The 22,670-nt window shown below is 56.2% G+C and overlaps 7 protein-coding genes across 7 annotated transcripts; 4 read left to right on the forward strand and 3 right to left on the reverse strand.

The window, feature by feature from the left end:
* Nucleotides 1-856: 856 nt before the first annotated feature.
* SPBR_08142 (uncharacterized protein) lies at nt 857-3,583 on the forward strand (the record flags this gene model as incomplete). Its single annotated transcript, XM_040766380.1, has 3 exons — nt 857-1,018; nt 1,087-1,490; nt 1,540-3,583. 3 exons carry the CDS (start codon nt 857-859, stop codon nt 3,581-3,583), a joined length of 2,610 nt encoding a protein of 869 aa, XP_040614363.1.
* A 259-nt stretch (nt 3,584-3,842) lies between these two features.
* On the reverse strand, nt 3,843-5,693 carry SPBR_08304 (uncharacterized protein; the record flags this gene model as incomplete). Its single annotated transcript, XM_040766542.1, has 1 exon — nt 3,843-5,693. One exon carries the CDS (start codon nt 5,691-5,693, stop codon nt 3,843-3,845), a length of 1,851 nt encoding a protein of 616 aa, XP_040614364.1.
* A 544-nt stretch (nt 5,694-6,237) lies between these two features.
* SPBR_08401 (uncharacterized protein) lies at nt 6,238-7,806 on the reverse strand (the record flags this gene model as incomplete). Its single annotated transcript, XM_040766639.1, has 2 exons — nt 6,238-7,268; nt 7,332-7,806. The coding sequence occupies 2 exons, from the start codon at nt 7,804-7,806 to the stop codon at nt 6,238-6,240; spliced, it is 1,506 nt and encodes a 501-aa protein (XP_040614365.1).
* A 2,318-nt stretch (nt 7,807-10,124) lies between these two features.
* On the forward strand, nt 10,125-10,894 carry SPBR_08660 (uncharacterized protein; the record flags this gene model as incomplete). Its single annotated transcript, XM_040766898.1, has 3 exons — nt 10,125-10,200; nt 10,261-10,324; nt 10,384-10,894. The coding sequence occupies 3 exons, from the start codon at nt 10,125-10,127 to the stop codon at nt 10,892-10,894; spliced, it is 651 nt and encodes a 216-aa protein (XP_040614366.1).
* An 819-nt stretch (nt 10,895-11,713) lies between these two features.
* On the reverse strand, nt 11,714-13,632 carry SPBR_08288 (alpha-1,2-mannosyltransferase; the record flags this gene model as incomplete). The annotated part of the gene is made up of 2 exons (XM_040766526.1): nt 11,714-13,493; nt 13,562-13,632. The coding sequence occupies 2 exons, from the start codon at nt 13,630-13,632 to the stop codon at nt 11,714-11,716; spliced, it is 1,851 nt and encodes a 616-aa protein (XP_040614367.1).
* Nucleotides 13,633-14,273: 641 nt separating this feature from the next.
* SPBR_08209 (uncharacterized protein) lies at nt 14,274-16,559 on the forward strand (the record flags this gene model as incomplete). The annotated part of the gene is made up of 1 exon (XM_040766447.1): nt 14,274-16,559. The coding sequence occupies one exon, from the start codon at nt 14,274-14,276 to the stop codon at nt 16,557-16,559; it is 2,286 nt and encodes a 761-aa protein (XP_040614368.1).
* A 3,887-nt stretch (nt 16,560-20,446) lies between these two features.
* SPBR_08250 (uncharacterized protein) lies at nt 20,447-22,512 on the forward strand (the record flags this gene model as incomplete). Its single annotated transcript, XM_040766488.1, has 3 exons — nt 20,447-21,656; nt 21,720-21,847; nt 22,021-22,512. 3 exons carry the CDS (start codon nt 20,447-20,449, stop codon nt 22,510-22,512), a joined length of 1,830 nt encoding a protein of 609 aa, XP_040614369.1.
* Nucleotides 22,513-22,670: the final 158 nt, after the last annotated feature.

Consider the following 22,670-nt stretch of genomic DNA (forward strand, 5'->3'; position numbering starts at 1 on the left):
TTATCAGAACCAACCGAGCCAACCAATCCACATGTCCGGCCACAGGCAATATGAAAATGGCAGTTCTGAAAGAGGCGATTGAGAAGCTGTTTGGCCTAGAGTGACAAGCAGCAAAGTGTAGTCTGGTCCGGTGTACATCGGCTTCGTGAGGTCATACGGAAACGTAGATGGCATCCTCAGCCGTGTTGGTGGCACTTTCCACAAGTAACAACCGACAATACGCGTCCTTCCAGTCACTTCGTGGTCTGCTCTTGCCTATTTAATTGTACGCGCATCGCAATTATTAAGTAACCCGTTTAGTTGCATCTCTGACCCGTTTGCGTTCTTGTTCAAGACCAACGTAGGCAAATATATCAGAAAGCGTGAGAAGAAGGCGACGTTTCTCATTTCAAAAGGAGGAAATAAGAAACACTTTCTCCCATTAGTAGGAATTGTGAAACGACATCGCATTAAAATTGTGCATGTCAAGGGAGGTAGTTGTGCATGCTAGCATGCGATCCAAATCGGGGTTATGCACCTATGTAAACAAACGCGACAGAACGGGCCAATCACAGGCCAGTTCTGTCATGCCTGCAACTGTTGGTACTCACGCTGAAGCTTGCTGCGCTAAGTCGACACATCCTGAACACCAGCAGCTTCAACCTCTCGCGTTGACAGTTTTCTATTCTCTGCTTGTCACCAGTCATCTCGACGACCTTTCGCCACTTCAACTCGGCCCAATGAACATGCAAAATCTGTAGCCGACACAATCACAGCCTCCGTTCTCAGCGCGTTTTCCAAATCTTCCCACTTCCTTTCCGCATCTCATCTTTTTCCATATCTCGCCCCCGGCTGTCGTCAGCCACTCTCCATCGCGATGGACGCGACCGATTACGACGAGCAATATTTCATTTTTGACAACCGGCTGTCCTCTTTCCAAGGCCCGCAACCCGTCGCCAAGCGGAGGCCGTCAACCGCTGCTGGATCTAGAGCGCCCAAGGCCCTGACGTGGCCTCACAAATCGCCGGCTCCCATTGACGTGAGTTGAGTCTCCTTGCGTCTCGTCACTACTTCCCGGTCGTTTGCTTCTTGCTAATCTTCATTTAGCTCGCGCGAGCTGGTTTCTTCTTCAACCCACAGCCGAGCAACCCCGATAACGTTCGCTGCTTTCTCTGCCACAAAGACCTCGACGGCTGGGAGGAGGACGATGACCCGCTACAAGAACATCTCAAGCACTCGGGCTCGTGTGGCTGGGCCATCTGTGCTGCCATAGAGCTCGAGCTGGGCGACGTTGTCAACGAAGACCCGCGTCTGCCATACCTCCTGGATGCCCGCAAGTCCACCTTTGGTGGTCGGTGGCCATACGAGAGCAAAAAGGGTTGGAAATGCAAGACCAAACAACTCGCCGAGGCGGGATGGAAGTACACGCCTACACTGGAGTCGGATGACAACACTACGTGCACGTACTGCCAGCTCGCACTCGACGGCTGGGAGGCTAGCGACAAGCCAATGTTCGTACCTGTTCACCTCTTATCTCCTCTGCTTTACGTTCACTAACAGATTGTACAGGGACGAGCATCAAAGACGGTCGCCCAACTGTCCGTTTTTCACACTCATCAGCACAAACCCGGCACCGAAAAAAACAACACGCGGCAAGTCGGCAAGAACGTCTAAGGCGACGCGTCTTTCCATCCAGTCCGTGGCCACAGTGACTTCCGACGCGCAGTCCGTGGCCGACCCCGACGACAGCATCCTCACAACCACCACCGTCGTGACCCAGGGCGGCCGGAAAACCGCACGGGCACGTAAGACAGCAACTGGCACGACGACAGCTAAAGGCCGCAAGACGCGTACAAAAAAGGACGAACCGGTCCCGGTACCTGGGCCTGAGCCGGAGGTTGAAAGTACTATAATTCCTGAGGAAGAAGCCGCTGCTGCCGAGCCCCTGCCACCGGTGCCCCCAAAGGCGTCACGGGGTAAGAAGCGGACAAGCGACGAAATTGATTCGGCTGCCGCGGATGCAGTTGAGGCGCCGGCGCCCAAGAAGAAGCGTACTACGCGTGTCCGTGCGAGCAGCAACGCGGTGCAAGCCGAAAGGAACGACTACGCCATGTTTGATCCTATGCCACGGGAGGCCGACGAGTCCGCTATTGATGCCGAGCTACGCGCATTGGAGAAGGATATGGAGGTGGACGTCGATATGGACCAGCAGCTACAACAGCAACTGGAGAAAGAACAGGAGCAGGAGATCCAGGTTCCTAAGAAGGGCCGGAAGACGGGCACACGCAAGGCGTCTAAGCAAATACGGAAGACGAAAGCAGCCTCGGTTGCTCCCGAGCCAGAGATTGAAATCGCCGCGCCAGAACCAGAAGTACCGCAGAAAGATAAAAAGACGGAGCCGGAGCTTCAGCCAGAGGTTCAGCAGCCGGAACCACCGACAGCTGGATACAGTAGTATTCCCGAGGCCAAGCCGAAGACCAAGGGCAAAACGAAGTCGAAGAAATTGTCCCTTCCTCCCCGGCATTCAGCGCAACCACGACTGTCTCTGCACGATATTGAACAGATGGAAGGGCCAGACGAGCTGCACGAGGAAAGCTTTCTGAGCGTTGGCAGCAGCGGCACAGTTGTCCATGAGGCTGTCGAAGAGCCAGAGCCAGCACCGCCTGCAGCTGCGCCGCCAGCAAAAAAAGGCCGTGGCCGGCCACCAAAGAAATCAGCCGAGTCTACGTCGTCTTCAGTACGGTCCAGCGCTGCTGAGCAAGCCATCGAGGCCCAGCTGCAAGCAACGGCCCCAACCAAAATTACGCCGATTCCACCCCCGTCCATCCCTGCCATGGCCATGTCTGCTGAGCAGTCTGCGCCGAAAAAGCGCAAGAGCAGCAATGTTTCGAACAAGGAGACAGTCGTTCCGACAGCAGCTAAAAAGTCGCAAACGGACAAGGATAAGGCCCTGCCTCCTTTGCCGCAGTCCAAACCGGCGCAACAACAGCGAGATTCCCACGCGGGCATCACTCCTGTGCCAGTACCCGTGCTCGTCTCGATGCCTGCGCGTGTAGAGAGCCCCGCACCCGCCACACCTCGCAAGCAGCAGTCGCCCGTTGCGCTCGCCAAGCAGGCGACGCTGTCGCCGTCGCAGTCGCCGCAGTCATCAGATGCCGAGAACCAGCCTCCGTCGTCACGGCCAGCGACCACGAGCGCCAAGGGCAAGCGTGTTGCACTGGCTCCCATACAGATGCCGCTTCCGGCGGTCAACGCTGTCACGCCTGGCGGCGTGTCGACGCCCGTGCGTACGGGATCGCCATCGAAGAGGGCCAACATCCTAGGTGGTGGACTGCGCAGCGCCATCTCCTGGTCTGCGGTCGACGTGGATGCAATCTTTGGGCTCAACAAGGAGAACGGCGACGACATCCTGAAAAGCCTGTTGCGGAAGGGCACAGATCTGAGCACGCCAGAGAAGGGTATGACGGTGGAAGAGTTTATCTTCCACAACGCGGGACAGGCGGAGCGTCTGCTCAAGGAGGAGTGTGAGGCGATGGTGAGCATCTTTGAGCAGCAAGGGTCACGGGCGATGCACGTGCTGGAGTCACTTGAGGTGGAGGAGTAGGAAACACGGATAGGGCATGCTGTACAGCGTTTGCATTTTGGGTTGAGGTTTACAAAGCTTGGGAGGGAAAATGTTTCCTCGGTCTCTGCTTTCTGGATATTGCGCTTCGGTTTTCTCATTCTCATATAATGGCATCTCATTGTGGCTTTTTGCTATCTTATAACTTCATATCTTCATGGTGCCTTCCCCCTTCACTTTCTCCCGTCTCTGTAGGCGTACCAAATCCTATGTGGTGGTCGCGATCTGTTATGCGCGGTTTCTAGAGAAAACCAGCGCGGCGGAGAGCAGATACGCGGCTGCCGACGGACATGCGCCGGTTGACATAGACGGGGCGCATGTGCATGTGGACATCCCAATAGTCGGGCCGCTCGGTGCGTACGATGGTGCAGGGGAGACGGGGCGGTAGGGCGCATGTCTCCTTTTCTTTGCTGCTGTTGTTTCTGTCGTTGTCGCCGCCATCGTCATGCTCCCCCAAATAACACCCTTTGAGTTCCCGCTCCTTGCTGCCGACGGGGGGCAGTGTCGGCAGGTACAGCACGAACCGCTCCGGGGTCAGCCGCCGCTGGCTGCGCGCGGCGTCCAGCAGCTGCGCAAACAGGCGCGTCTCGGCGGCCGTCTTGGGCCAGCCGCGCAGATCGTGGGCCTCGACCCAGACGTGCAGCCGGCGCAGGTTCGGGAGGCGGTCGGCGGCGAACCCAGCGCACAGGCGCTGCCAGGCATTGTTGCGGGCGTTGATGGTGACGGCGCCGGTGCCTGCGTCGTGGTTGTGGATGTGGTTCAGGACGTGATTGTGGATGTGGTCCTGGTTAGAGTGGTCTGGATCTTGTGCCGCGGGCGCTTCGGCGGCGGTAATGATGGCCTGGTCTGCATCGTCCGGCCGCAGGTAAAACTCGAGCAGCGAATTGGACAGGTGCATGACCAGCCGCACCGACGACACGCAGGGCCAGCGCGCGAGGAAGTCTTGGGCGGTGGACATCTCGGTGAACTGGAAAGTGAGGGCGCTGTACAGCAGGTCGATGCCCTCCACATAGGCGCGGCGGCACGTCAAGAGGACCGGCAGGTACGGGCGGCGCAACGGCGGGCGGCGGCGGCGGTGGCTGTGGCTGTGGGGGGTGGTCGCCAAAGAGGAGAACGAGGCGGAGGCGGCTGCCGTCTCTGGGTTGCTTTCGCTCGCCGACGACTTGGCCGCCCCCGAGTAGTATTCCTCGCAGGCCCAGTGCCCCAGCCACGGACTGTTCCAGCGGGCGCGCCACGTGGACGAAGGCGTGGCCGAGTCCGAGTTGGAGTGGTCGTAGATGCTGTTGTTGGCGGCGACGGCATCGAGATCGGCGCGGTGGGCGGCGGCCAGGCGCTGTGGGCGGACGTCGTCGGCCTCCGGCGGGCGTCGCGGCGAACGTGCCGGTGCTGTGGAGGAGCCTTGGAGGCTGTCACGCCGTCCATTGACGCTGTGGTCGACATGGTGGTGGTGGTGGTAGCTGTCGTCGTCGTCGTCGTCGTCCACGTGTAAAAAGCAGGGCGCCGACGTGAAACCATTGACCTGGCGTGTCCACGGGGATGGTTGTTGTTGCTGTGGAGGTTGAGGAGGTTGTGGAGGTTGTTCCTGCTGTTGCTGCTGGGTGTCGCCCGTGCGCTCTCCATCGCCCCTGCTGTGGCTGGTGCTCCTGCTGCTGCTGTTGCTACTGCTGTTTCGGCCCCCAATTCTCGGTATAGGCGACTTCAGCCAGGCCATAGACGGCAGCATGACAGCCGTAATATGCGGCGACAGCCCGCCGCGCGCCGACGCCGAAACGTGCGAGCGTATGTCGTCCTTGTCGTCCTTGTCGTCCTCTCCACCGGCCCCACTCGCCTGGTCGCCATAGCCTTCGCTGCCATAGGTGCGCCAGACCTCAACATAGATCATGCGCCGGATCTCGCTCGGCAGGCGTGTAAAGAAGGACGAGTCTGTCTGCTTGTTGGCCGGCGATGCCGGCGGAGGGAGGTGTGAGCGGCTGGACGGGCGTGTTGGGTCGGTGGCCGCCGTATCAATGGCGGCTGTAGCTGTATTCGCAGTCTCCCCGAGAAAGTGTGCCAGGAGCGGCGGCTGGGCGCGCGGCCCAAAATCAGGTTCCATATTGCCTGTTGTCACGTTTTTGAAGTCGGCTGTATCTTTGCGACGGCTCGAATGAGAAAGGGGAGAGGAGGGAAGATACTTGGAGTACGGCGCGTCTTTAACTCGATGTTGCGATTCATATGGAGGGGTGTTGTCGAGGAGTTGGGGCTATCTACACGGTATAGTAGCTCTTATCGCACGCACTCGCGCCGTCCAAGTAAGCTTACTGGACTGTGCCAATAACAGCCGGAGCACCATATTAGCCTACCCAGTGACGGGCTTCATCCGTCAACCTATGCAGCCTCTCTAGTTTCAGGATTTAGGCTTCCATGAAACGATGCAGACAGCTACTTTTAAGGTTGCAATTACGGACTACCGGGGAAATGCCGTGAAGGGTGGAAGAATCTCGTTCGCTTGTTTCTTTGCTGCTAGAAGCCCTTCCTTTTCCATCGACTTCTTATTTTGCTTCTCGATTGTGTCCTGTTTCGCTGTTATTTCGTGAGATGCCCATTCATAATACTACACAACTGCACACACCCTCCATAGTCCTTTCTTCACCGCGCTGTCAAAACCCCTGGACCCCGTGCCACACCGCCTCCCATCCAGGATAAAATGGACTTTCGTCCAATGTTCGCGGTTCCCAATCGGCTGGCACCACGCCCGACGCGACCTGCTCGTCTGCCCACGATTTTAGGAGAGACACCACCTCCTTGTGAGTGTGCTCCATGCACTTGCCCGGCGTCACCAACCGCGGGTCGCCCTGGTCGAGGATCTGGTGCAGCAGCGCCGGCACGTACGGCTCACTCCTCAGGTCCGTCAGGGGCGTAAACGCCGGCTTGAAATTGAACACAATCGCGCCCGTCAGAGGCAGCCGGCGCAGCGTCTGCCAGTCGCAGCGGAGATGCAGTGGCAGTCGTCCACTGCGTCCACCATCGCCATCGCCGTCGCCTTCCGCATCAAGGCCCGGCCGGTCGGCCTCGTGCTCGACAAACAGCGGCCGCCCCTCTTCGATGCTCCACGATCCGCGCTGGATCGGCTGGTCCGTCGGCAGCTTGGCAAAGTAGCGGTCCATGCTGCGCGCCATTTTCGTCGCATAGTCCGTCACCCGGCCGTGGATGTCCTGCAGCGGCCGCCCGCGGTGCTGTCCGATGCACCAGCCGACGGACGAGCAGACACTGGCCGCGCGCAGGCGGTAGCGCCCGTCGCCTGCGCTGCGCGTGACAATGGCAAAGTCTTCGGGAATGTTGTCGAGCAGGACTTGGAGCGCACGGTGGCCATAGACATCGTTGTCCAGCAGGACTTTTGTGCCGAGCACCTTGTTGACAAACACGCGCACGGTTTCCTCCTCCCCCTCCCGCCCGTCCATTGCAAAAAGATGCGGATGCCGCCGACAGACAAACTGCAGCGCCATCTCCAGCAGCTCGCGGCACGCCAGAGCAGCCACAACGCTGTCGTTGTCGTCGTCGTCGTCGTCGGGCGTGCTGCAGAACAGAATCTTTTCTCCGTGCGCCTCATAAAGGGCGCGCCGTTCCGCCAGACTCGCTTTGTAGCTGTGCTCCAGCTCCAGCCAGTAGTCGGGGTCCAGTTTCATAAGTGCTGGGCAAGGCCAGGCGGCAGTGTCAGTAATTCACATGGATTATCAGTCTAAGCTCAACCTACCCATGTGTTGATGGTATCGCCATCGAAATGTTCGAAACGGCCGGAAGCGGGCCGTCTCTAGCGTAAATCCGGCCGGGCATGGCTGTGGGTGGGGCACGCCGCTGAGCACCGCGTAGTCCGGAAAGGAGCCCACGAGACGCCGAAGTTTGCAAAGACGAATGCCGGTAGGGGAGACAAATCCACCTTCGCCCTCTTTGACACTGTCCTTCTCGACTGTGCCAAAGGGTGGTGGCAGCACTTGGCGGCGCGACGGAGGAAGGAGATACGCAAGGCCGTCTGGGTCGGCTGTCGACTTCTGTGAGGATGGTGATGTTTTGGTTGGTTTTGTTGGTCGCACGATACGTTTGTGAAATGTCATTACCACATATGCCAAAACGAGAAAAACCACGCCTGCGGCCGCCGCATTGGTTGAATAAAGTGATACCAGGCCCTTCATGTAAGCGGCCGCATCGACAGCGGGCTGCGTGAGATCCATGTCAACAGAGACAACTGCCCATCTAACGAAAGTATTTAACAGCGATAGAATCAGCCTCTCTCGACACCAAAGTGACAAGCGATGATATCTTGGTATCGTGCCCTCGCGCCCTTCCCGTGTTGCTCCTCTTTTGTTGGCTTTCCGTGGTCGGCGAACCCCGCAGATAAGCCATCGCAGTCCATCCACACCATTTTTTTTTTGAGAAGCGCACCCGATGTGTCAGTGAGACGAACCGTGAACATCGTTTGTGCTAACAGTGAGGGGAGAAGAAACACGGACATTTATGACGGAATTTTTTCCTTGTTGGGAAATAAATCATAGCGCATGGTCTGTTATTTATTTGTTATTCGTTTCTTTTTCTGTATTTGTAAAGAAAATAAAAGAAAAGCAAAGTTTAAAATATTCGAAGAAAATTAAAAAGATCGTTGTGTTTTGTTCACCAACGCTTTTTTTAATAAAAAAAAATATTAAGAGAAGCAAATTAAAGCGAAGGAGTAGCACACAACGCCATGTGTCAAAAGAAAACCACAGCGACATAAACTAGAGAGATCACTCAGCATCGCCGCAAATGCTTTCTGGCCCATCTCGGCCATGTAGCATCCATTTCGCTTGGAAGGCCGTTGCCGCTCTATGATACAAGGAATCAGGGACAGCCGAATCGATGGATCTCCAGTGGGTGGCCACCCAGAATGACGGGTCGGGGAATAATCAAAATTGGCCCAATTTATGTCCACAGCCAAATAAAGATTGTCTTCGACAAACATGGTCAGCCTGAAGTCCACCCTGATTCCTCTCGGCACTGGATAAGAGCGTTCCTGGCAGGCTGTCCCGTCTTCTCACAAGTACGATGTACGATGCCTCAGCAACAAGGCTGTCGTCTGATATTGCGGTATTGTCTGATATTAATTTATTTTTGTCTGCCTGCACGCCATGTGTTTTACCTTTTACCACCTTCATCCCAACTCTATTTTTGCAGCTACCACTTTACCCACAGCCAAAACATGTCTTTGCGTCTTTATTCTCACCCTTTTCCCATCCATTGTTTCGATACCGGATTTCTATCCCGGCCACCCCTAGCAGTCGAGTCTCTCCGTTGCCAAGATTTTTAAACACACCAAACGCAAAAGCCAACACGGACTTCAGCCGACCGGGACGCCCCAACGGAGAAACTGCAGAGACCAGAGAGCAGAGAGCAGAAAGCTCTGGCTTTATAAAATCACGCATATCGGTGTATTCCGGGAGAGACGACGAAACAATAGGTCGATCTGGGGCCAGTTGCCGGGGCCTTGGGCGCAGTGTTGTCAAGCGTTTTCTTTTTTTTTTTTTTTTTTTTTTTTTTTTTTTGTGAATGACTATATGTCTGGCCTCACCAGCGAGACTCTGAATTGGTGTTTGATTATGCATGCTTCTTGATGCAGTTTTCTATTCGATTGTCGGACTACACTCACTTACCTTGCTGCTACATCCTACTGTCCACCGCGTCTAGACCTCGACAGAACGATTGGCGTGTCTCGTCAATTTGATGGGCACCCTCTTTCGGGGCAATTATTTATTCGGTTTCAATCTACACACCACGCCACTCGACATGACCTTGATAAAATGAGCTAAAACAGGCGAAACAAGCCTTGTTGCCGATGCATGGCACAATAAAGTGCACGGTATGGCACAATAAAGTGCACGGTATTCTTGTTACCCGGAGTGTGGTGCATGTCCCTCGCTTCTTACCTCCCAGCTTATCATCCACCTTGACAGAACACCGTGAAATAAGAATAGCATGGGCAGATGCCGGAAGAAAGGGAACAAGTGTCGAGGCAAAAAGGTGTGGCGTACACCCCGTCCCAGTCTTTGGACCCGTCATTCCTCAACTTCTTGATCCACCGTGGCAAGTCCAAACGAAAGGATTTGTTTCTTCAACCTCTTGTCAATCTCGGATACCGTCATATCCTGCCGCGTGTTGGACCTTTCTCCTCCACCTTGCGTCCGGCCCTTGTCCTTGCTTTTCCCTCTTATCTGCTGTCCCGTCCGTCATACCGTCACCGAATAACATATAGACATATGACAGCACAGCGGAGCAGAGTCCAAAGTGCCTACGTCAACGGCACCTCAAGCTAATCGTTTCGTAGATGGCCCATGCCCAGTTAAATATCCCTCGTCTGCTCTTGCGTTGGAGCCCTTGTTCTGCCTTTTATCATATTTCACTAACTCGCTGCCATTGACACAACCCATACATTTTAGCTGTAGACATCGAATCACCTTCTTCACCAGAAACTGTCACTCTCGCACCCGGTTTATTGTCACAAACACACACAATCACATTCATGGCGCCACAATCACTACTCCAGCTGTTGCTGCTGGCATCTGCTGCTGCCGCAGACGTCCCGGTCTGGAGTCAATGTTGGTCGAATCCATCAACGAAGCGAAACATGTTTACAATCAGAGACTAACACTGTCCAGGCGGCGGATCAAACTATGCTGGTCCGACTGCTTGTGCATCCGGCAACTACTGTAGCTTTGGAAAGTAAGTATCACAATAGTTTTGTTTAACTTTTCAATGAGCCCGTCCTCTGACCCTGGCAGCCCGTGGTACTCCCAATGCCTACCCGGAAGCGTGGACGAGCCGCTTGACAGCAACATTCCTGATTCCCCTCTCGAGACAAATACTGTCCAGACAATTATCACGATTGGCGGCAACCAGGGCAACGGCGGTGCACCGCCCGTCACCCTCACCACGTCCTACACGTTCCTTCTGCCCAGTACCACCATTTACGCCCATCACCACACGTCGACCCAGACACCAGCACCTCCTTCGCCCGGCAGCGGTGGCGGTGGCGGCGGTGGCGGTGACGGCAACAGTGGCCCTCCCTTGCTGACGGTCATTGGCGGCACCACGTACACGATCCTGCCCGATGCGCCCGCCACGGGCAACAACAAGCGGACGGCCGTGGCCCCGGTAGCGGCACGGGCGACGACGCTGTACAACGACGGACGTCCTCTGGTTCCCGACGAGGCGCTGTCGCTGCAAAAGGAGCACATCAAAGCGACGCCTACGGCGCAGTGGACGACGATTGTGACTGTGAAGAAAGCATGAGGGCAGTAATTTCCCTTCGGTTTTCCCGACCTTTGACCTTTGCTTGTTTTAACGGCCGACGAAAGTGTCTCCAGTTTGGAGAAGTAAAGAAAAAAAAGAAGGCGTTTCTGTTGGTGTTTTGTAATGTCTAAGACGGGTGGTGGGTTGCCTTTCCAAGTTGAATCGATGGTGCAATGTGGGCGGGAAGGGACCAGTTCGATAGAAAGCTACAACTAATACATGTCTGGTCGAATTCTTTCACTTTATTTCCAAACGTAATTTCTCTCTTGCTCCCCATTTCTCCCATGGAAACCAATTTCGTTGCTGTCATCGTGGCAAGTACGATAGCCCTCACGCTATACAAAGTCTAGACCATAAAAACCCTTTGCATGTCCGACATTGTTTCCCGCGGACGATGCCGTAAACAATGTGGAAAGTGAAGATAAGTGTCCCTGGTGATGGGAGACGGGACGGACAATTGGGGGGGAAGCGTCCCGTGTCTGTGTGTTGTACTTTATATCAACAGACGAAAATGCACAGCACACGGCTCGCCCGTAATTGAGATGGTCTCTTGGTCAAAGGCTGATGATGCCCTGCTGGTATACAGATCTGTTTTCCATCGTCTTTTGTAGGTGCTATTCATAGAATTCATCGACGTTAAAGAAATATTCCTCGTCGAATGAATAGCAGAAACACAGCTATGTCATAAACAAGCATGTGAATGTGTAAATGAAAATGTCCATTAAAGATAAGAATCCGAAGCCAATTTTTATGCTCCCGGGTCGAATGAGACCAAGAAACCACGCACTTTATACATTCCTATTTCTGAGACTTTCCACTCTACTTTTCACGCCGCTTAAGCAGGCAGTGCCGTGCCCACTTGCGCTGGAAACGCTCTGGCAGGAAATCCAGGCTCGGAATCCACAACGCGCGCGCCAGGAACCCGGTGTTGCCTGCGTCCAAGAACGGCTCGCACGTCACAACCTCCCAGTTGGCGGTATCTGCCACGTAGTCGGGTTCATGCGGCGGCAGTGTGCGGCCCTGCCGCGCGTTCTCCGGGTACTGCGTGTCCACCAGGAACGCGCACGTGCTAATGTCGGTGTACGTGCTCATGTCCTCCTCGTTGCGGTCGTTCATGCCCGTGGTCGGCAACCACGTGCCGCTCCAGAGGCCGAAGCCTGTGCGGGCCTCGGAGAACTCGCCCGGCAACAGGCCGCGGAACTCGGACCGCACAAACTTGACGTGCATGTTGCGCGGCAAAAAGAAGGAGCTCGGGAAACGGTACCAGTCCTTGCCCAGACAGACAAAGTCCCCCGCACCGCCCACAATGCTGCCGTCGGCCTGCCCTGCCGGCACGTCGTGGTGCACCACGTTGCCGCCCAGCGGCTTGTAGACGGCCAGCGGCGCCCCGTAGCCGGAAATGACGCCATAGACCCGCAGGCCGCTGATGGCGAGGCAGCTTGCAAAGACGCCGAGGACGGCCAACAGCTTGACCTTGCCAGGGACGAGGCCGGCCAGAGTGCCCGGCGTAGCGTGGCCGATGCTCTCGAGGACAATGTGCAGCGCAAACGCGGCATTGAGTGCGAGGAACGGGTACGCCGGGTACATGAAGCGCTCCTCCTTGTGCGGCTGCAGGGTGAAGATGGCCAGCCACAGGTAAAAGGGCGTCAGGAACACAACGGTGCGCATGCCCGACACGAGGCCCTTCTTGGAGGTGCCGGCCATCTTCTGCAGGAGGAAGAGCGGCAGGGCCGCCAGGGCCAGCACGAACCAAATGTTGAAGTTGAGCGCCAGGTTCTTGAAATAAAACGGCCACGGCTCGGTGCCGTAGAGGTTGGGGCCGCCGCCGTCCTCGGCCGCCGAAAAGACGTTGTACTTGACAATGTTCCAGGCAACGACCTCGAACTTCTTGTAGAAGAACGTATTGACCGCGGCGTCGAGTCCCACGAGCAGCAGTGCCGCGACACCGCCGCGTGCCACGCGGACAAAGCCGCCCAGCAGCCCAGCGCCGCCGCCGCTCAGCGCCAGCACGCCCTCCTCCAGCAGGAAGGGCGCGCACAGTGCCGCGGCAAAGGGCCAGCCCAGCACGCCGGCAACAGCGAACCAGAAGATGCCCTGCAGCGTCTTGAGCCCACCGCGCCAGTTCATAAACGCAGTCGCCCCCAGCATCACGGCGTACATGGCGAAGCTCGAGGGCAAAAAGGCCGTGCTCGCGTGGAAGTTGCCGGGGCTCGTACACAGCGCCAGGAGGAAAAAGAAGCCGATCCGCGGGTGGACGGTGCCACTGACCACCTGGAACATGAGTGTCTGGCAGAGGGCGCAGACAAACGCGAGAACGTAGCGCACAAAGTAGAATTCGCCGACCTTGGAAGCCTGCGGCAGAATGCGCCGGAGCCCGGCGACCACGGCGTGGAGGCCAATGTAGAGCCAGCTGCGGATGGCATGGTCGGGCGAGTACTCCCAGGTCTGGCGGCCGTAGCCGTGAACAAGATAGTGGGCAGGCTCCCAGTAGTTGAAGGTCTCGTCGCAGTCCTGGATGGGCGCAAAAACGGCCGACAATATGTTGGCGGCGAAGAAGAGGTAGAAGGCCGAGATGGGTTCTATGCTGTTGCGGCTTGCCCTGGTGCTGTTAGCGTGTGCACTGCCCACGCAAGAAGGGCAACCAGTCAATGGCACAAGGGCACTCACTTCTTCTTTGCATGCTTGGCCGATGCATGCACAAACTCTTGATTTGCGGGCGGTTCTGTTGTGGGCGCCATTGTGCCATTTGCTCCGCTACAGAGTCGTTTGAGCAGCGACTATGGGAGGAGGGGAAACGGTGGCAGGCGTCGTGTCGTCTTTTCAAGTCGGTCGAGAGTGTCAGAAGCTCGATGGCAGTGGCGAGAGGGACGGCAAATACTGGTGGTGTTGTTGTGCACTGCCCAACAAAATGCGAGAATCACAAGGCAAAATACACTGGAGCAGCTTAAAGCTTACTTTGTTGAGATCGCAGTCGATGCCAGGTAGCAGCTACTCCGTAATGCTGAGCTCCTTCCCGCCGAAGCTTCTAAATAAGACAGCATACAATACGCCAAAAGAGACACTAGCCCCGTCTGGGAAGGGGCATTTACAGCGTATCTATGGCGCCCCTTCGCCCCCGCCTCATTGTGTCAAAGTCGTGTTGGAGGTATTGGCGCTGGAACATAGGCAGTAGCTCCCCGGAACAGCGGCGCAGATTTCTCCGGCGGAAAGCGATAAGGAAATTTTGGCGGCAGAAAATTCTTATCAGTTGGCGGTAAGAACATTTTTCAGCGTAATCGCCTTCACTGCTCTCATCTGCGACTAGAACAGCATCACGAAACATACTACTCATTCGCTTTTCTCCGTCCCTTGCTGTTCTCAGCTATTATTGCTTTTAACTATGGCTGAACCAAGCCAGCTGCCTGACACTGCCGTCGCAGGGCCCGAAACGACTGCGACGCCGACTGAGGTCACTGCGCCTATCGCTGCCGAGTCGACAGCAACGACAGAGCCCGAGACGGTCCCGAACTCCACATCTACAGAGCCAATCGCGCCGACAACTGCCTCCGAGAAACGTCAGTCTGCCTCAAACATTGCCACGGCACCCTCTGATGAGTCAACTCTTGGCCGTGCGCACACGACAGCCAATGGAGATGACGTCATGAAGGTCGACGGCGACGCTCCGACCCAGTCAGATGCCCCCAAAGAAGAGACTGCACCGACCGCTGCACCGATAGAGACGGAGAACACAGAGATGATCGACTCTCACGAGGCTGAGGCCCTTAAGAACGAGTCCGCTGCACCAGCCGCCCAGCCCTACCTTACGGACGCACTAGAGGCCATGCTCAACGGATCCATGGAGATCGAACCACAGACGGACGGACGGCCCCAAGAAGCCAGCGCACAAGACCTGCCTCTGGTGATTCAGCCCACAGAAACGGCCGCTGACGGCCCAACGGCAGACACGGCTGAGGGGGAGGGTGTCGACTGGGCGGTGGACTCCTCTCCGTACGAGACATCGTCGTCCGACTCGGACAGCTCTGATGACTCCGATGACGACGACGAGGAGGCCGGGTCGGACGCAGACATGCTCGGCGTGCAAGACACCGTGCGCATGATGATGGAATCGGCTATGCAAGACTCGGACGACGACGAAGACGGCGGCAACCGGGGCGGCGGCAACATCCGCAGCAAGAACGAGGAGCCCGAGACAGCGCCGCCCAAGCCCGAGGTCGAGATCGGCCCCAACGACGAGGTAGTGCTGCTGGGTCCCATTCTCCACATTGTCGAGAACTCGGCTGTCATTCGCGGCAACACGGACGGTGCGTACCGTGTCCTCGATGCCGGCTCGGTCCTGTGCAAAGCTGACCGCACTGTGGTGGGCGCCGTGGCCGACGTCATCGGCAACGTGCGCAGCCCCATGTACGTGCTCCGGTTTGCCCAGATGGCAGAAATTGCCAAAAACGGTCTGGAAGCCGGCCAGGATCTGTACTACCCGACCAAGCACGCGTCGTTTGTGTTTACCGAGGAGCTTCGCAACATCAAGGGCTCCGACGCCAGCAACCTGCACGATGAAGAAGTGGGCGCGGAAGAGGCCGAGTTCTCGGACGACGAGAAGGAGGCGGCGCACAAGCGAGAGCTCAAGGCGCGGAGGCGCGGTGGTAGTGCTGCGGGCGGCAACAACGACCGGAATGGCTCTCAAGGCAAGCGGGGACAGAACAACAACAGCAACAACAACCGCGGCGCCCATCCGCTGAGAAACGAGGTCAACGGTGGTGGCAGTGGGAGCGGCAGCGGCCTCAAGTACGACGAGGACGAAGACGATGGGCCGTACAAGCCTCTCACGCGGCCCGCGAACTTTGGCCAGAACAGCTTGCCGCCGATTCCGCCTCCGTCTGCCAGCACAAACAACAATGCCAGCGCGGCGGCTCATGCTGGTGGAGGCTCGTCCAGGGGCAATCAGCGGTTCAACCGAGGCGGTTCTGGGCCCGGTGCAGGTTATGGGCGGGGAGGAAACCGGGGTGGCGGGGGCTTTGGCTTCCGTGGCCGCGGCGGCTACGATAACAACCGGGGTGGCCGTGGCGGCTGGAACGGCGGAAACCGCATCAACAACAACAGCACCAATAACACCATTCAGGGCAGCAACTACTCTCCCAATTCGCGACAGACCTCGTTCAACTACAACCCCTCCGCTGCGACTCCTCCACCACCACCACCGCAGTTGCAACAGAACCAGCAGCATCAGTCATCCACGGCACCATGGCCGTTTGCTGGCGTGCCCTTCCCTCCGCCACCACCGCCTCCACAGTCGGGAAGCGTGCCACAACTGCCGCCATCCGCTGCCAACATGGCCGCGGCAGCGGCGCTACTCAACAATGTGCAAGTTCAGCAGCTGCTTCAGCAACACCAACAGCAGCAGCAGCGGCAACAGCAATCTCAAGCGGCCGCGCCAGCTTGGCCCGGGATGCCTGCACCACTTCCACAACAGCAGTCCGGGTACCAGTTCCAATATCAACAGTCGACGTACCAGCCGCCACAGACGCAACAGCAGCAGCAGCAGCAGCAGCAACCAGCAGCGCCAGCCTTTGACGCGGCCACCAGTTTCCAGTACTTATTCCAAGGCGGTGCTCAGGGACAGACACCTCCGCCCCCTCCGGGCTGGGGCCAACAGCCTCCTCCATCATGAGAGGATGAAAGACAACTCCTCTCAGCTTGTGGGACGTATATTACGGACACGAATTTGGAGACGCCGTCTTGACGACGTCTTCCCACTTGGACTTTTACTGCATTTAGATTCCATGGCGAGCGAAATAAAAAGGCTTACAATATTTTTAATTCAAAACAATTTTTCTGTTGTTTCATGACCTTGCAAAGCCAAGCCACCTCACGACTCTTTGTAATCTCCCGCCATGAAATGAAAAAAATGCGAACAGAACAGCCCCAGTCACCGAACCCATGAACTCCCGCAAAACCCTTGTCCCAAAAGTGGCCTGCAAGGCAGACTCTAAAGATGCCCCATGCTTTTGGTACTGTTGGCTCAGGTGAGGCCCTCTGAACCGCCACGAAATTGGCGACTCATACGACTTATACGATCCAGAAACGAAAAGTCGGTAGGCCCATTTAGGTGGCCTTGAGACGACAGTTTCGATTTTCGAGCTTGCAAATGCCACAGAAAGCAACCGGCTGTCCCGAACCCAAACTACAACCACCACACTGGCAAGGTTCTTCTTCAACGGCCTCGCCAACAGTCGCTGATCCGAGAACTCAACCTGCGCCGGCCGCTGCGATGCTACCACGTCCGGCGCTTTAGTACGATGTACTCCGTACGATGTATGTCTGTCCGCATATCCTATGCGCTGTATGTCGACGCACACATGTTCAACCACGCTGTCACCGCCACCGTTTAAGTCGACGGCAAGGTAAATGGAGAGCAAACATTTATTGGACTGGCACTATGCCGTTCGCAGTGTAAGCCGTTTGCGTCGTTTGCGCCAACTGAGCTGTAATAAGTCGACAGAGCCACCGAAAAAGGTCTTAAACCCCTCTGCTCGTCCCATATTTTTGGTCCTGTCGACCCTGTTTTTCGACTTTGCTTGGTGCTTAAGCCGGGGACCTTTTCTCGGGGTTTTTCCTATGGTCCACGCACAGGAGCAAAAGCAAAAAAAGAGGAGTCGCCAATTCGGTCCAGCGTTTCAAGGTGGAAAACAGGTTTTTTTTATGTAGGGGGGGTCTCTGCAAACAAAACTTTTCGGTTCTCCAACCACGGGACGGAAACAGATGGCAGCAGGACAAACTGGAGAATCTATCGCTGCAAGGAGGTCAAACAGGCGGTCGCAGAGCAAGACAATGATATTCTTGGCGGGAGAGCGTGGTGACCAACGACGCACTACGCATTAAGGTTACAAAGATGTGGTCTTGAGAGAAACTCAAACCAGTAAACGAAGATACGTCGATCATGTGTCGTTCGTCTGCCTCCGCCCATAATCCTGGCGCGCCGAGGAAACAAACTTGAAGATATTTTCGTATCGGAAAATACGTAGATACGAAGTGGAACTTTTGCGACCTCTCCGCTTCCGCTCTCCATTATCTTTGGTGAGATTGTATGTCTCCGTACGGCATAGACCGTTTTCAATATTGATCACCGTTTATAATTATATTTTGAATTGCATCTATCAAATAGCAATAAAAGAGGCGGAAAGAGCGCCCGGCGCTCTCGCCGTTTTCATAAAAGATGAAATTGAGCATCTGTAGCGTGCGAGCGTGCCTTCCCGATGACGATGCAGCACCTTTCCGGAGATGGAAGGCGGTGATCTTTACCGTGAAAGTGCATCTCCGTCGTCGACAAGGGAAAGAGCGACACAGCCGTTAAGCGGGTCAGTTCTTTGCCCTACTGTTGATCCTTTCCCTTTTCCGAACCGTCCTGTGTCTTTCCCCCTTTTCTCTCCCGTCTCCCTTCTCCCTCACAGAGTCCAACGCCTGCGAACGTGATCACAACAAAACGATCGACATAACCCATCCTCGCCATTTCTTCCACAGGCCCCTGCACAAATGTACGGAGGAGTCGAGTGCAGCGCAGGCGCCCGGGAATCTTCTACACCGTGTGTAATGCCGAGTCGTGCGAGTCCAGGAAATCATCCACGTCCGCAGTACGGAGTAAAGCGCCTTTTTAAGTCTGATCGTCACAAGCCAGCGGTAATAAACGGTAAAGGCAGAAGACGAAAGACGAAAAAGAGCGCAAAGAAAAGGGCCATACTCCGCAGGTAGCCCTGGAAGGTGATCCCGCTATGGCGTTTTATCCTAACTTGTCCATCCAGCTTATCGGATCGATCTGGGCCGGCGTCGTCAGAACGTCGAGCTTCTTCTGACGACATTCGAATCACGACAATACGTCGTACGACATGCGACACATGTCATCCAAAACATTGCTCCATCGCCATACGACGTGGGCCACGACTGACCTCTTAATGACACCTCTTCAGATAGCCTCCGAGAAGGCTGTGGGATCTTCTTGTCCACAGTGTTGTTCACCTTTCCCACAAGCAAAGCTCAGAGAACGGGTCGCGAAGCACCCCAACAAATTTGCCCCTTTCCCTTTTCCGCCTGTCGCGTTTCTGCAAGACAAACAACGCTTTGCAGTTTGTGGAAAGGCCCGCGTTGTTGGAGTCAACCACCCCTGCCTTATTTCATTTCGCAAAATGGGGGCTTGCGCAAACCGTGCCTCCCATTCGACAGAACCGACTTTTTGGGCCACTCCATGTCAGGGGAACGAGCCAATGGCGTTGGAATGGTTCCTGGAGACGGACGAGTGACTTGGTGTTGCTTGTGTGTACTCCACTCTGTCACCGTCTCTATCATCGACCCATGCGTCGCCCTCGTGCTCTCCACGAGGAAAAAGCAAACAATGAGTTCTCGGTAAAATGCGCAACGACCGAACGAAGAAGTCAAAGTCAAGCGACGGCTGTTTGGATTTTTGAGTGGTCTATGGCAATGAGAAGACGCCCGAAATATAGGATACGAGAAACAAACAACAATGTCCCTCCCTACCGTCCGTGACATAATCCGCAGCCTGGGCAGAGAAGCCCCTTTGCACGCAGCAGCTCACTCAGTGCCAAGCACCTGGCTGTGCTGCGCTGACTGGAAGTTGCATTCTCGGACCAGGGATGGGTACGAAAGAGACCTTTACCCCTGGTCAGCAGCATCCACCACCTCCGCCGTCACTCTGCACTTCCAGGTTGCCAGTAATCCTCCTGCCCCGACTGATCGGCAGTCCCCTTCTCACTGAGAATCTCTTATCCAATGTGACCTCCATCCGTTTCCAGTTTTCGAAACCTTTTCTTTCTTTCCTCATCCACGCTCATTTGTTGTGCAGGTCGTTTCCTGTTGTATCGCCATTTCTTTGACACGGTGACCATAGCAATCGCGAGACGAGTCTTGTCTTTGTCACTCATTTACACGATCTTCGTTTTTTTTTTTTTTTTTCTTCATTTTTCAGTCGTCTTTCGACTATCGCCCACACGGAGCACCCACTCTCTTTTTATTGCCGCATTTCTGCGATATTGTCTACCGCTTCGGTATATTCTTTCACTTTCACACGACTTTTAACGGACGAGAACAGATTCTCGGGATTGATCACCAACAGAAAAGCCACCGCCAGGTACGGGACTTTGTTAGCTTGAAGCCGACGAACATTCCAGTCGACCGATGATCACCGGTTCTGGCGACACCTCATAGGCTCGACCGACATCCCCAGCCTCAACTCGCGCATTCCATTCCAGTGGGAGTCGGAGGAGTTACAGGGTCCTCCAATTTTTAAATATACGATACACCACCTACCGAGCGCCTCTTTCGCATCGTATCTCGTTTTTCTTTCGACTAGATCGACATCCCGACCTTCTTTCTTTCTCTCGTCAACTCAATTTTCTTGTCTTCCAAGTTTTTTTTTGGTTTTTTTTTTTTTTTTTTTTTTTTTTTGTTTTTCTTGGTGTTTCTTGGTTATTCTTGGTTGCTTGGTGTTCTTGCGCGCCTGTGTTCTATCAGCATCGCATTCGACTTGTCCTCAAGAGATCCAGCGCAATGATGGCTCAAGTGCGTCCCCGCGTGGTTCGCCCACACGGTGTTGGCCGTAGGGATCTGTGGGATTCCATCACCAGCGCTGTTGGCAACGCCTTTGACCCCCATGACAAAGACTCGCAGTCAACATCAACATCAACCAAGGAGCATGAGCACAAGACAAAGACCAAGACAGTCCTGACAACAGACGCCCCGAGCACGTATACTGGCCCGCTGACGACCAAAACGCAACCCACAAAACCGGCCGCAAAGACAACAGAGACCACGCCAACAAAAACCGCCACAACATCCGCCAAGGCCGCGACAACAAAAACTACCAGCAAAGCAGCTGCCAAGACCAGTGACACGACTTCGGAGCATGCCAAAGATCTGCCAAAATCCATAGCCGCGACGACCGCACCGACTTCGGAAACAAGACTGGCTGTTGACACGGCGAAGCCAACAACCACCACCAGCGCATCACCAACACTCGCTGCTGCCTCCGCAACAAACAGCGCAACCGCGTCTTCTGGCAGCAGCACCGGAGCCAAGGCAGGCATTGCCATTGGAGTCCTGGCAGGTGTCTTCTTTGTATTCGCAATCATCTTCTTCCTGTTCCGCAGGCACCGAAAACAGGTGGAAGACCGGCGGGTAGCCGACGACGAGAAGAACGGGCCGTTCGCCGATAGCGCAGCGATTGGTGGTGCCCCGAGGTCCCGGTTAAGTCTCAAGCCGGTTGCTCAGTTCCTGGGCGGTGCCGGTGCCGGTGCTAGCGCTGCTGCTGGTGCGGCTGCAAACTCACAATATGACAATGGATTCCCCAGCCGTCGCCAGAGCCGTGGTGCCAACATCGCCATGCGGGACCAGCCACCAATGAGTGCCCGCAGCCAGCCGGGCAGTGCGTGGGAGCGCCCCATAACGGGCAACGACCGCAACAACCCCTTTGGCGACGGTGCCCAGCGCCTCACCTCGGCGTTTTCGACTGCCCAACACGGCTTCCCCGGCGCAAATCCGCAGGGCCCAGATGCCAACGGTGTCTCGCCCGTCTCTCCTGGCGGTGCAGGTACTGCTTTCGCTGGCGGCGCTGCTGCCGGTGCCGCAGCTGGCATGCTGACGCGCAAGGCGTCCACGCGCAAGGATGGACCCAATGCCCTTGACCTGACGCTGCCTGCACCCAACAGCAACAACAGCAATCTAGGCCCCGTCCCCCCGAGCCCAGCAGCCACCGAATACAGTATGCACTCAATGGCAACCAGTACGGCCGCGGTTGTCTCCGCTGGTGGCGCTGCGATAGCAGCTGCTGGTGGTCCCCCTGTGTCTACGGTGCACCGTGTCCAGCTCGACTTCAAGCCCACACTTGACGACGAACTGGATCTGCGTGCCGGTCAACTCGTTCGCCTACTGCACGAGTACGACGACGGATGGGTAAGTCAATTCTATCAGCACTTCTACGAAGTGATAGTTTGTAGCCTGCACTCAGAAGATTTATGTACTAACTTTTGCTGCAGGCTCTCTGCATTCGCCTTGACCGTTCTAAGCAGGGTGTCGTCCCACGCACCTGTCTGTCTACGCGTCCTGTGAAGCCCCGTCCTCTCCAGGGCGGTGGCCGGGCAGGCCCGCCTGTCAACCCCAGCGGTCGCCCCATCACACCCCAGGGAGGTCCATTTGGTCCTGGACGCATGCCCGGCCCCATGGGCGGTCCAATGGGAGTCCCCGGCTCCATGGTTCCTGGTCAGGGTGGCCGGCCACAGTCGCCTGCCACGCCCCAAGGCGGCCCGCCGTCGCAGAAGATGATGAACGGCCAGATGCGCCCGCAGTCGCCCTATGGTGGCCCTCCCGGCGGCCCCCGTTCTGCGTCCCCTGCCACCATTGGTGCTCGGTCCGTGAGCCCCTTGTCCGGCAGCATCGGCCGCCCTCAGTCGCCTGCCGAGCTCTCTGGTGCCTCGAGCGGTACCAGTGGTAGCCAGCCACAGAGCCCTGCCAACACGGGGCCCCACAATATTACGCCGCCAGGGCCGAGCCCGGTCAACAAGCCAGTGCGCCCGACCAACTCGATTGGTCGCAAGCCTGTCCCTGGCCAAGCCTTGTAAACGGCTGCGCGTCCCCTTGTGTTTTCTTTTCTTATGTAACCAGGGGCTCAGGCAGCTCTTACTTTCCATGTTTGGCGCCTTACAACATACGGGAGCGTTCTTATTTTCGGTGGCGTTTTCACTGGCGGGGTTTGGTGGCAATGGGATGAATTTGGTAT

Source organism: Sporothrix brasiliensis, assembly GCF_000820605.1.
Source record: "Sporothrix brasiliensis 5110 chromosome Unknown Cont22, whole genome shotgun sequence".
Lineage (NCBI taxonomy): Eukaryota > Fungi > Ascomycota > Sordariomycetes > Ophiostomatales > Ophiostomataceae > Sporothrix > Sporothrix brasiliensis.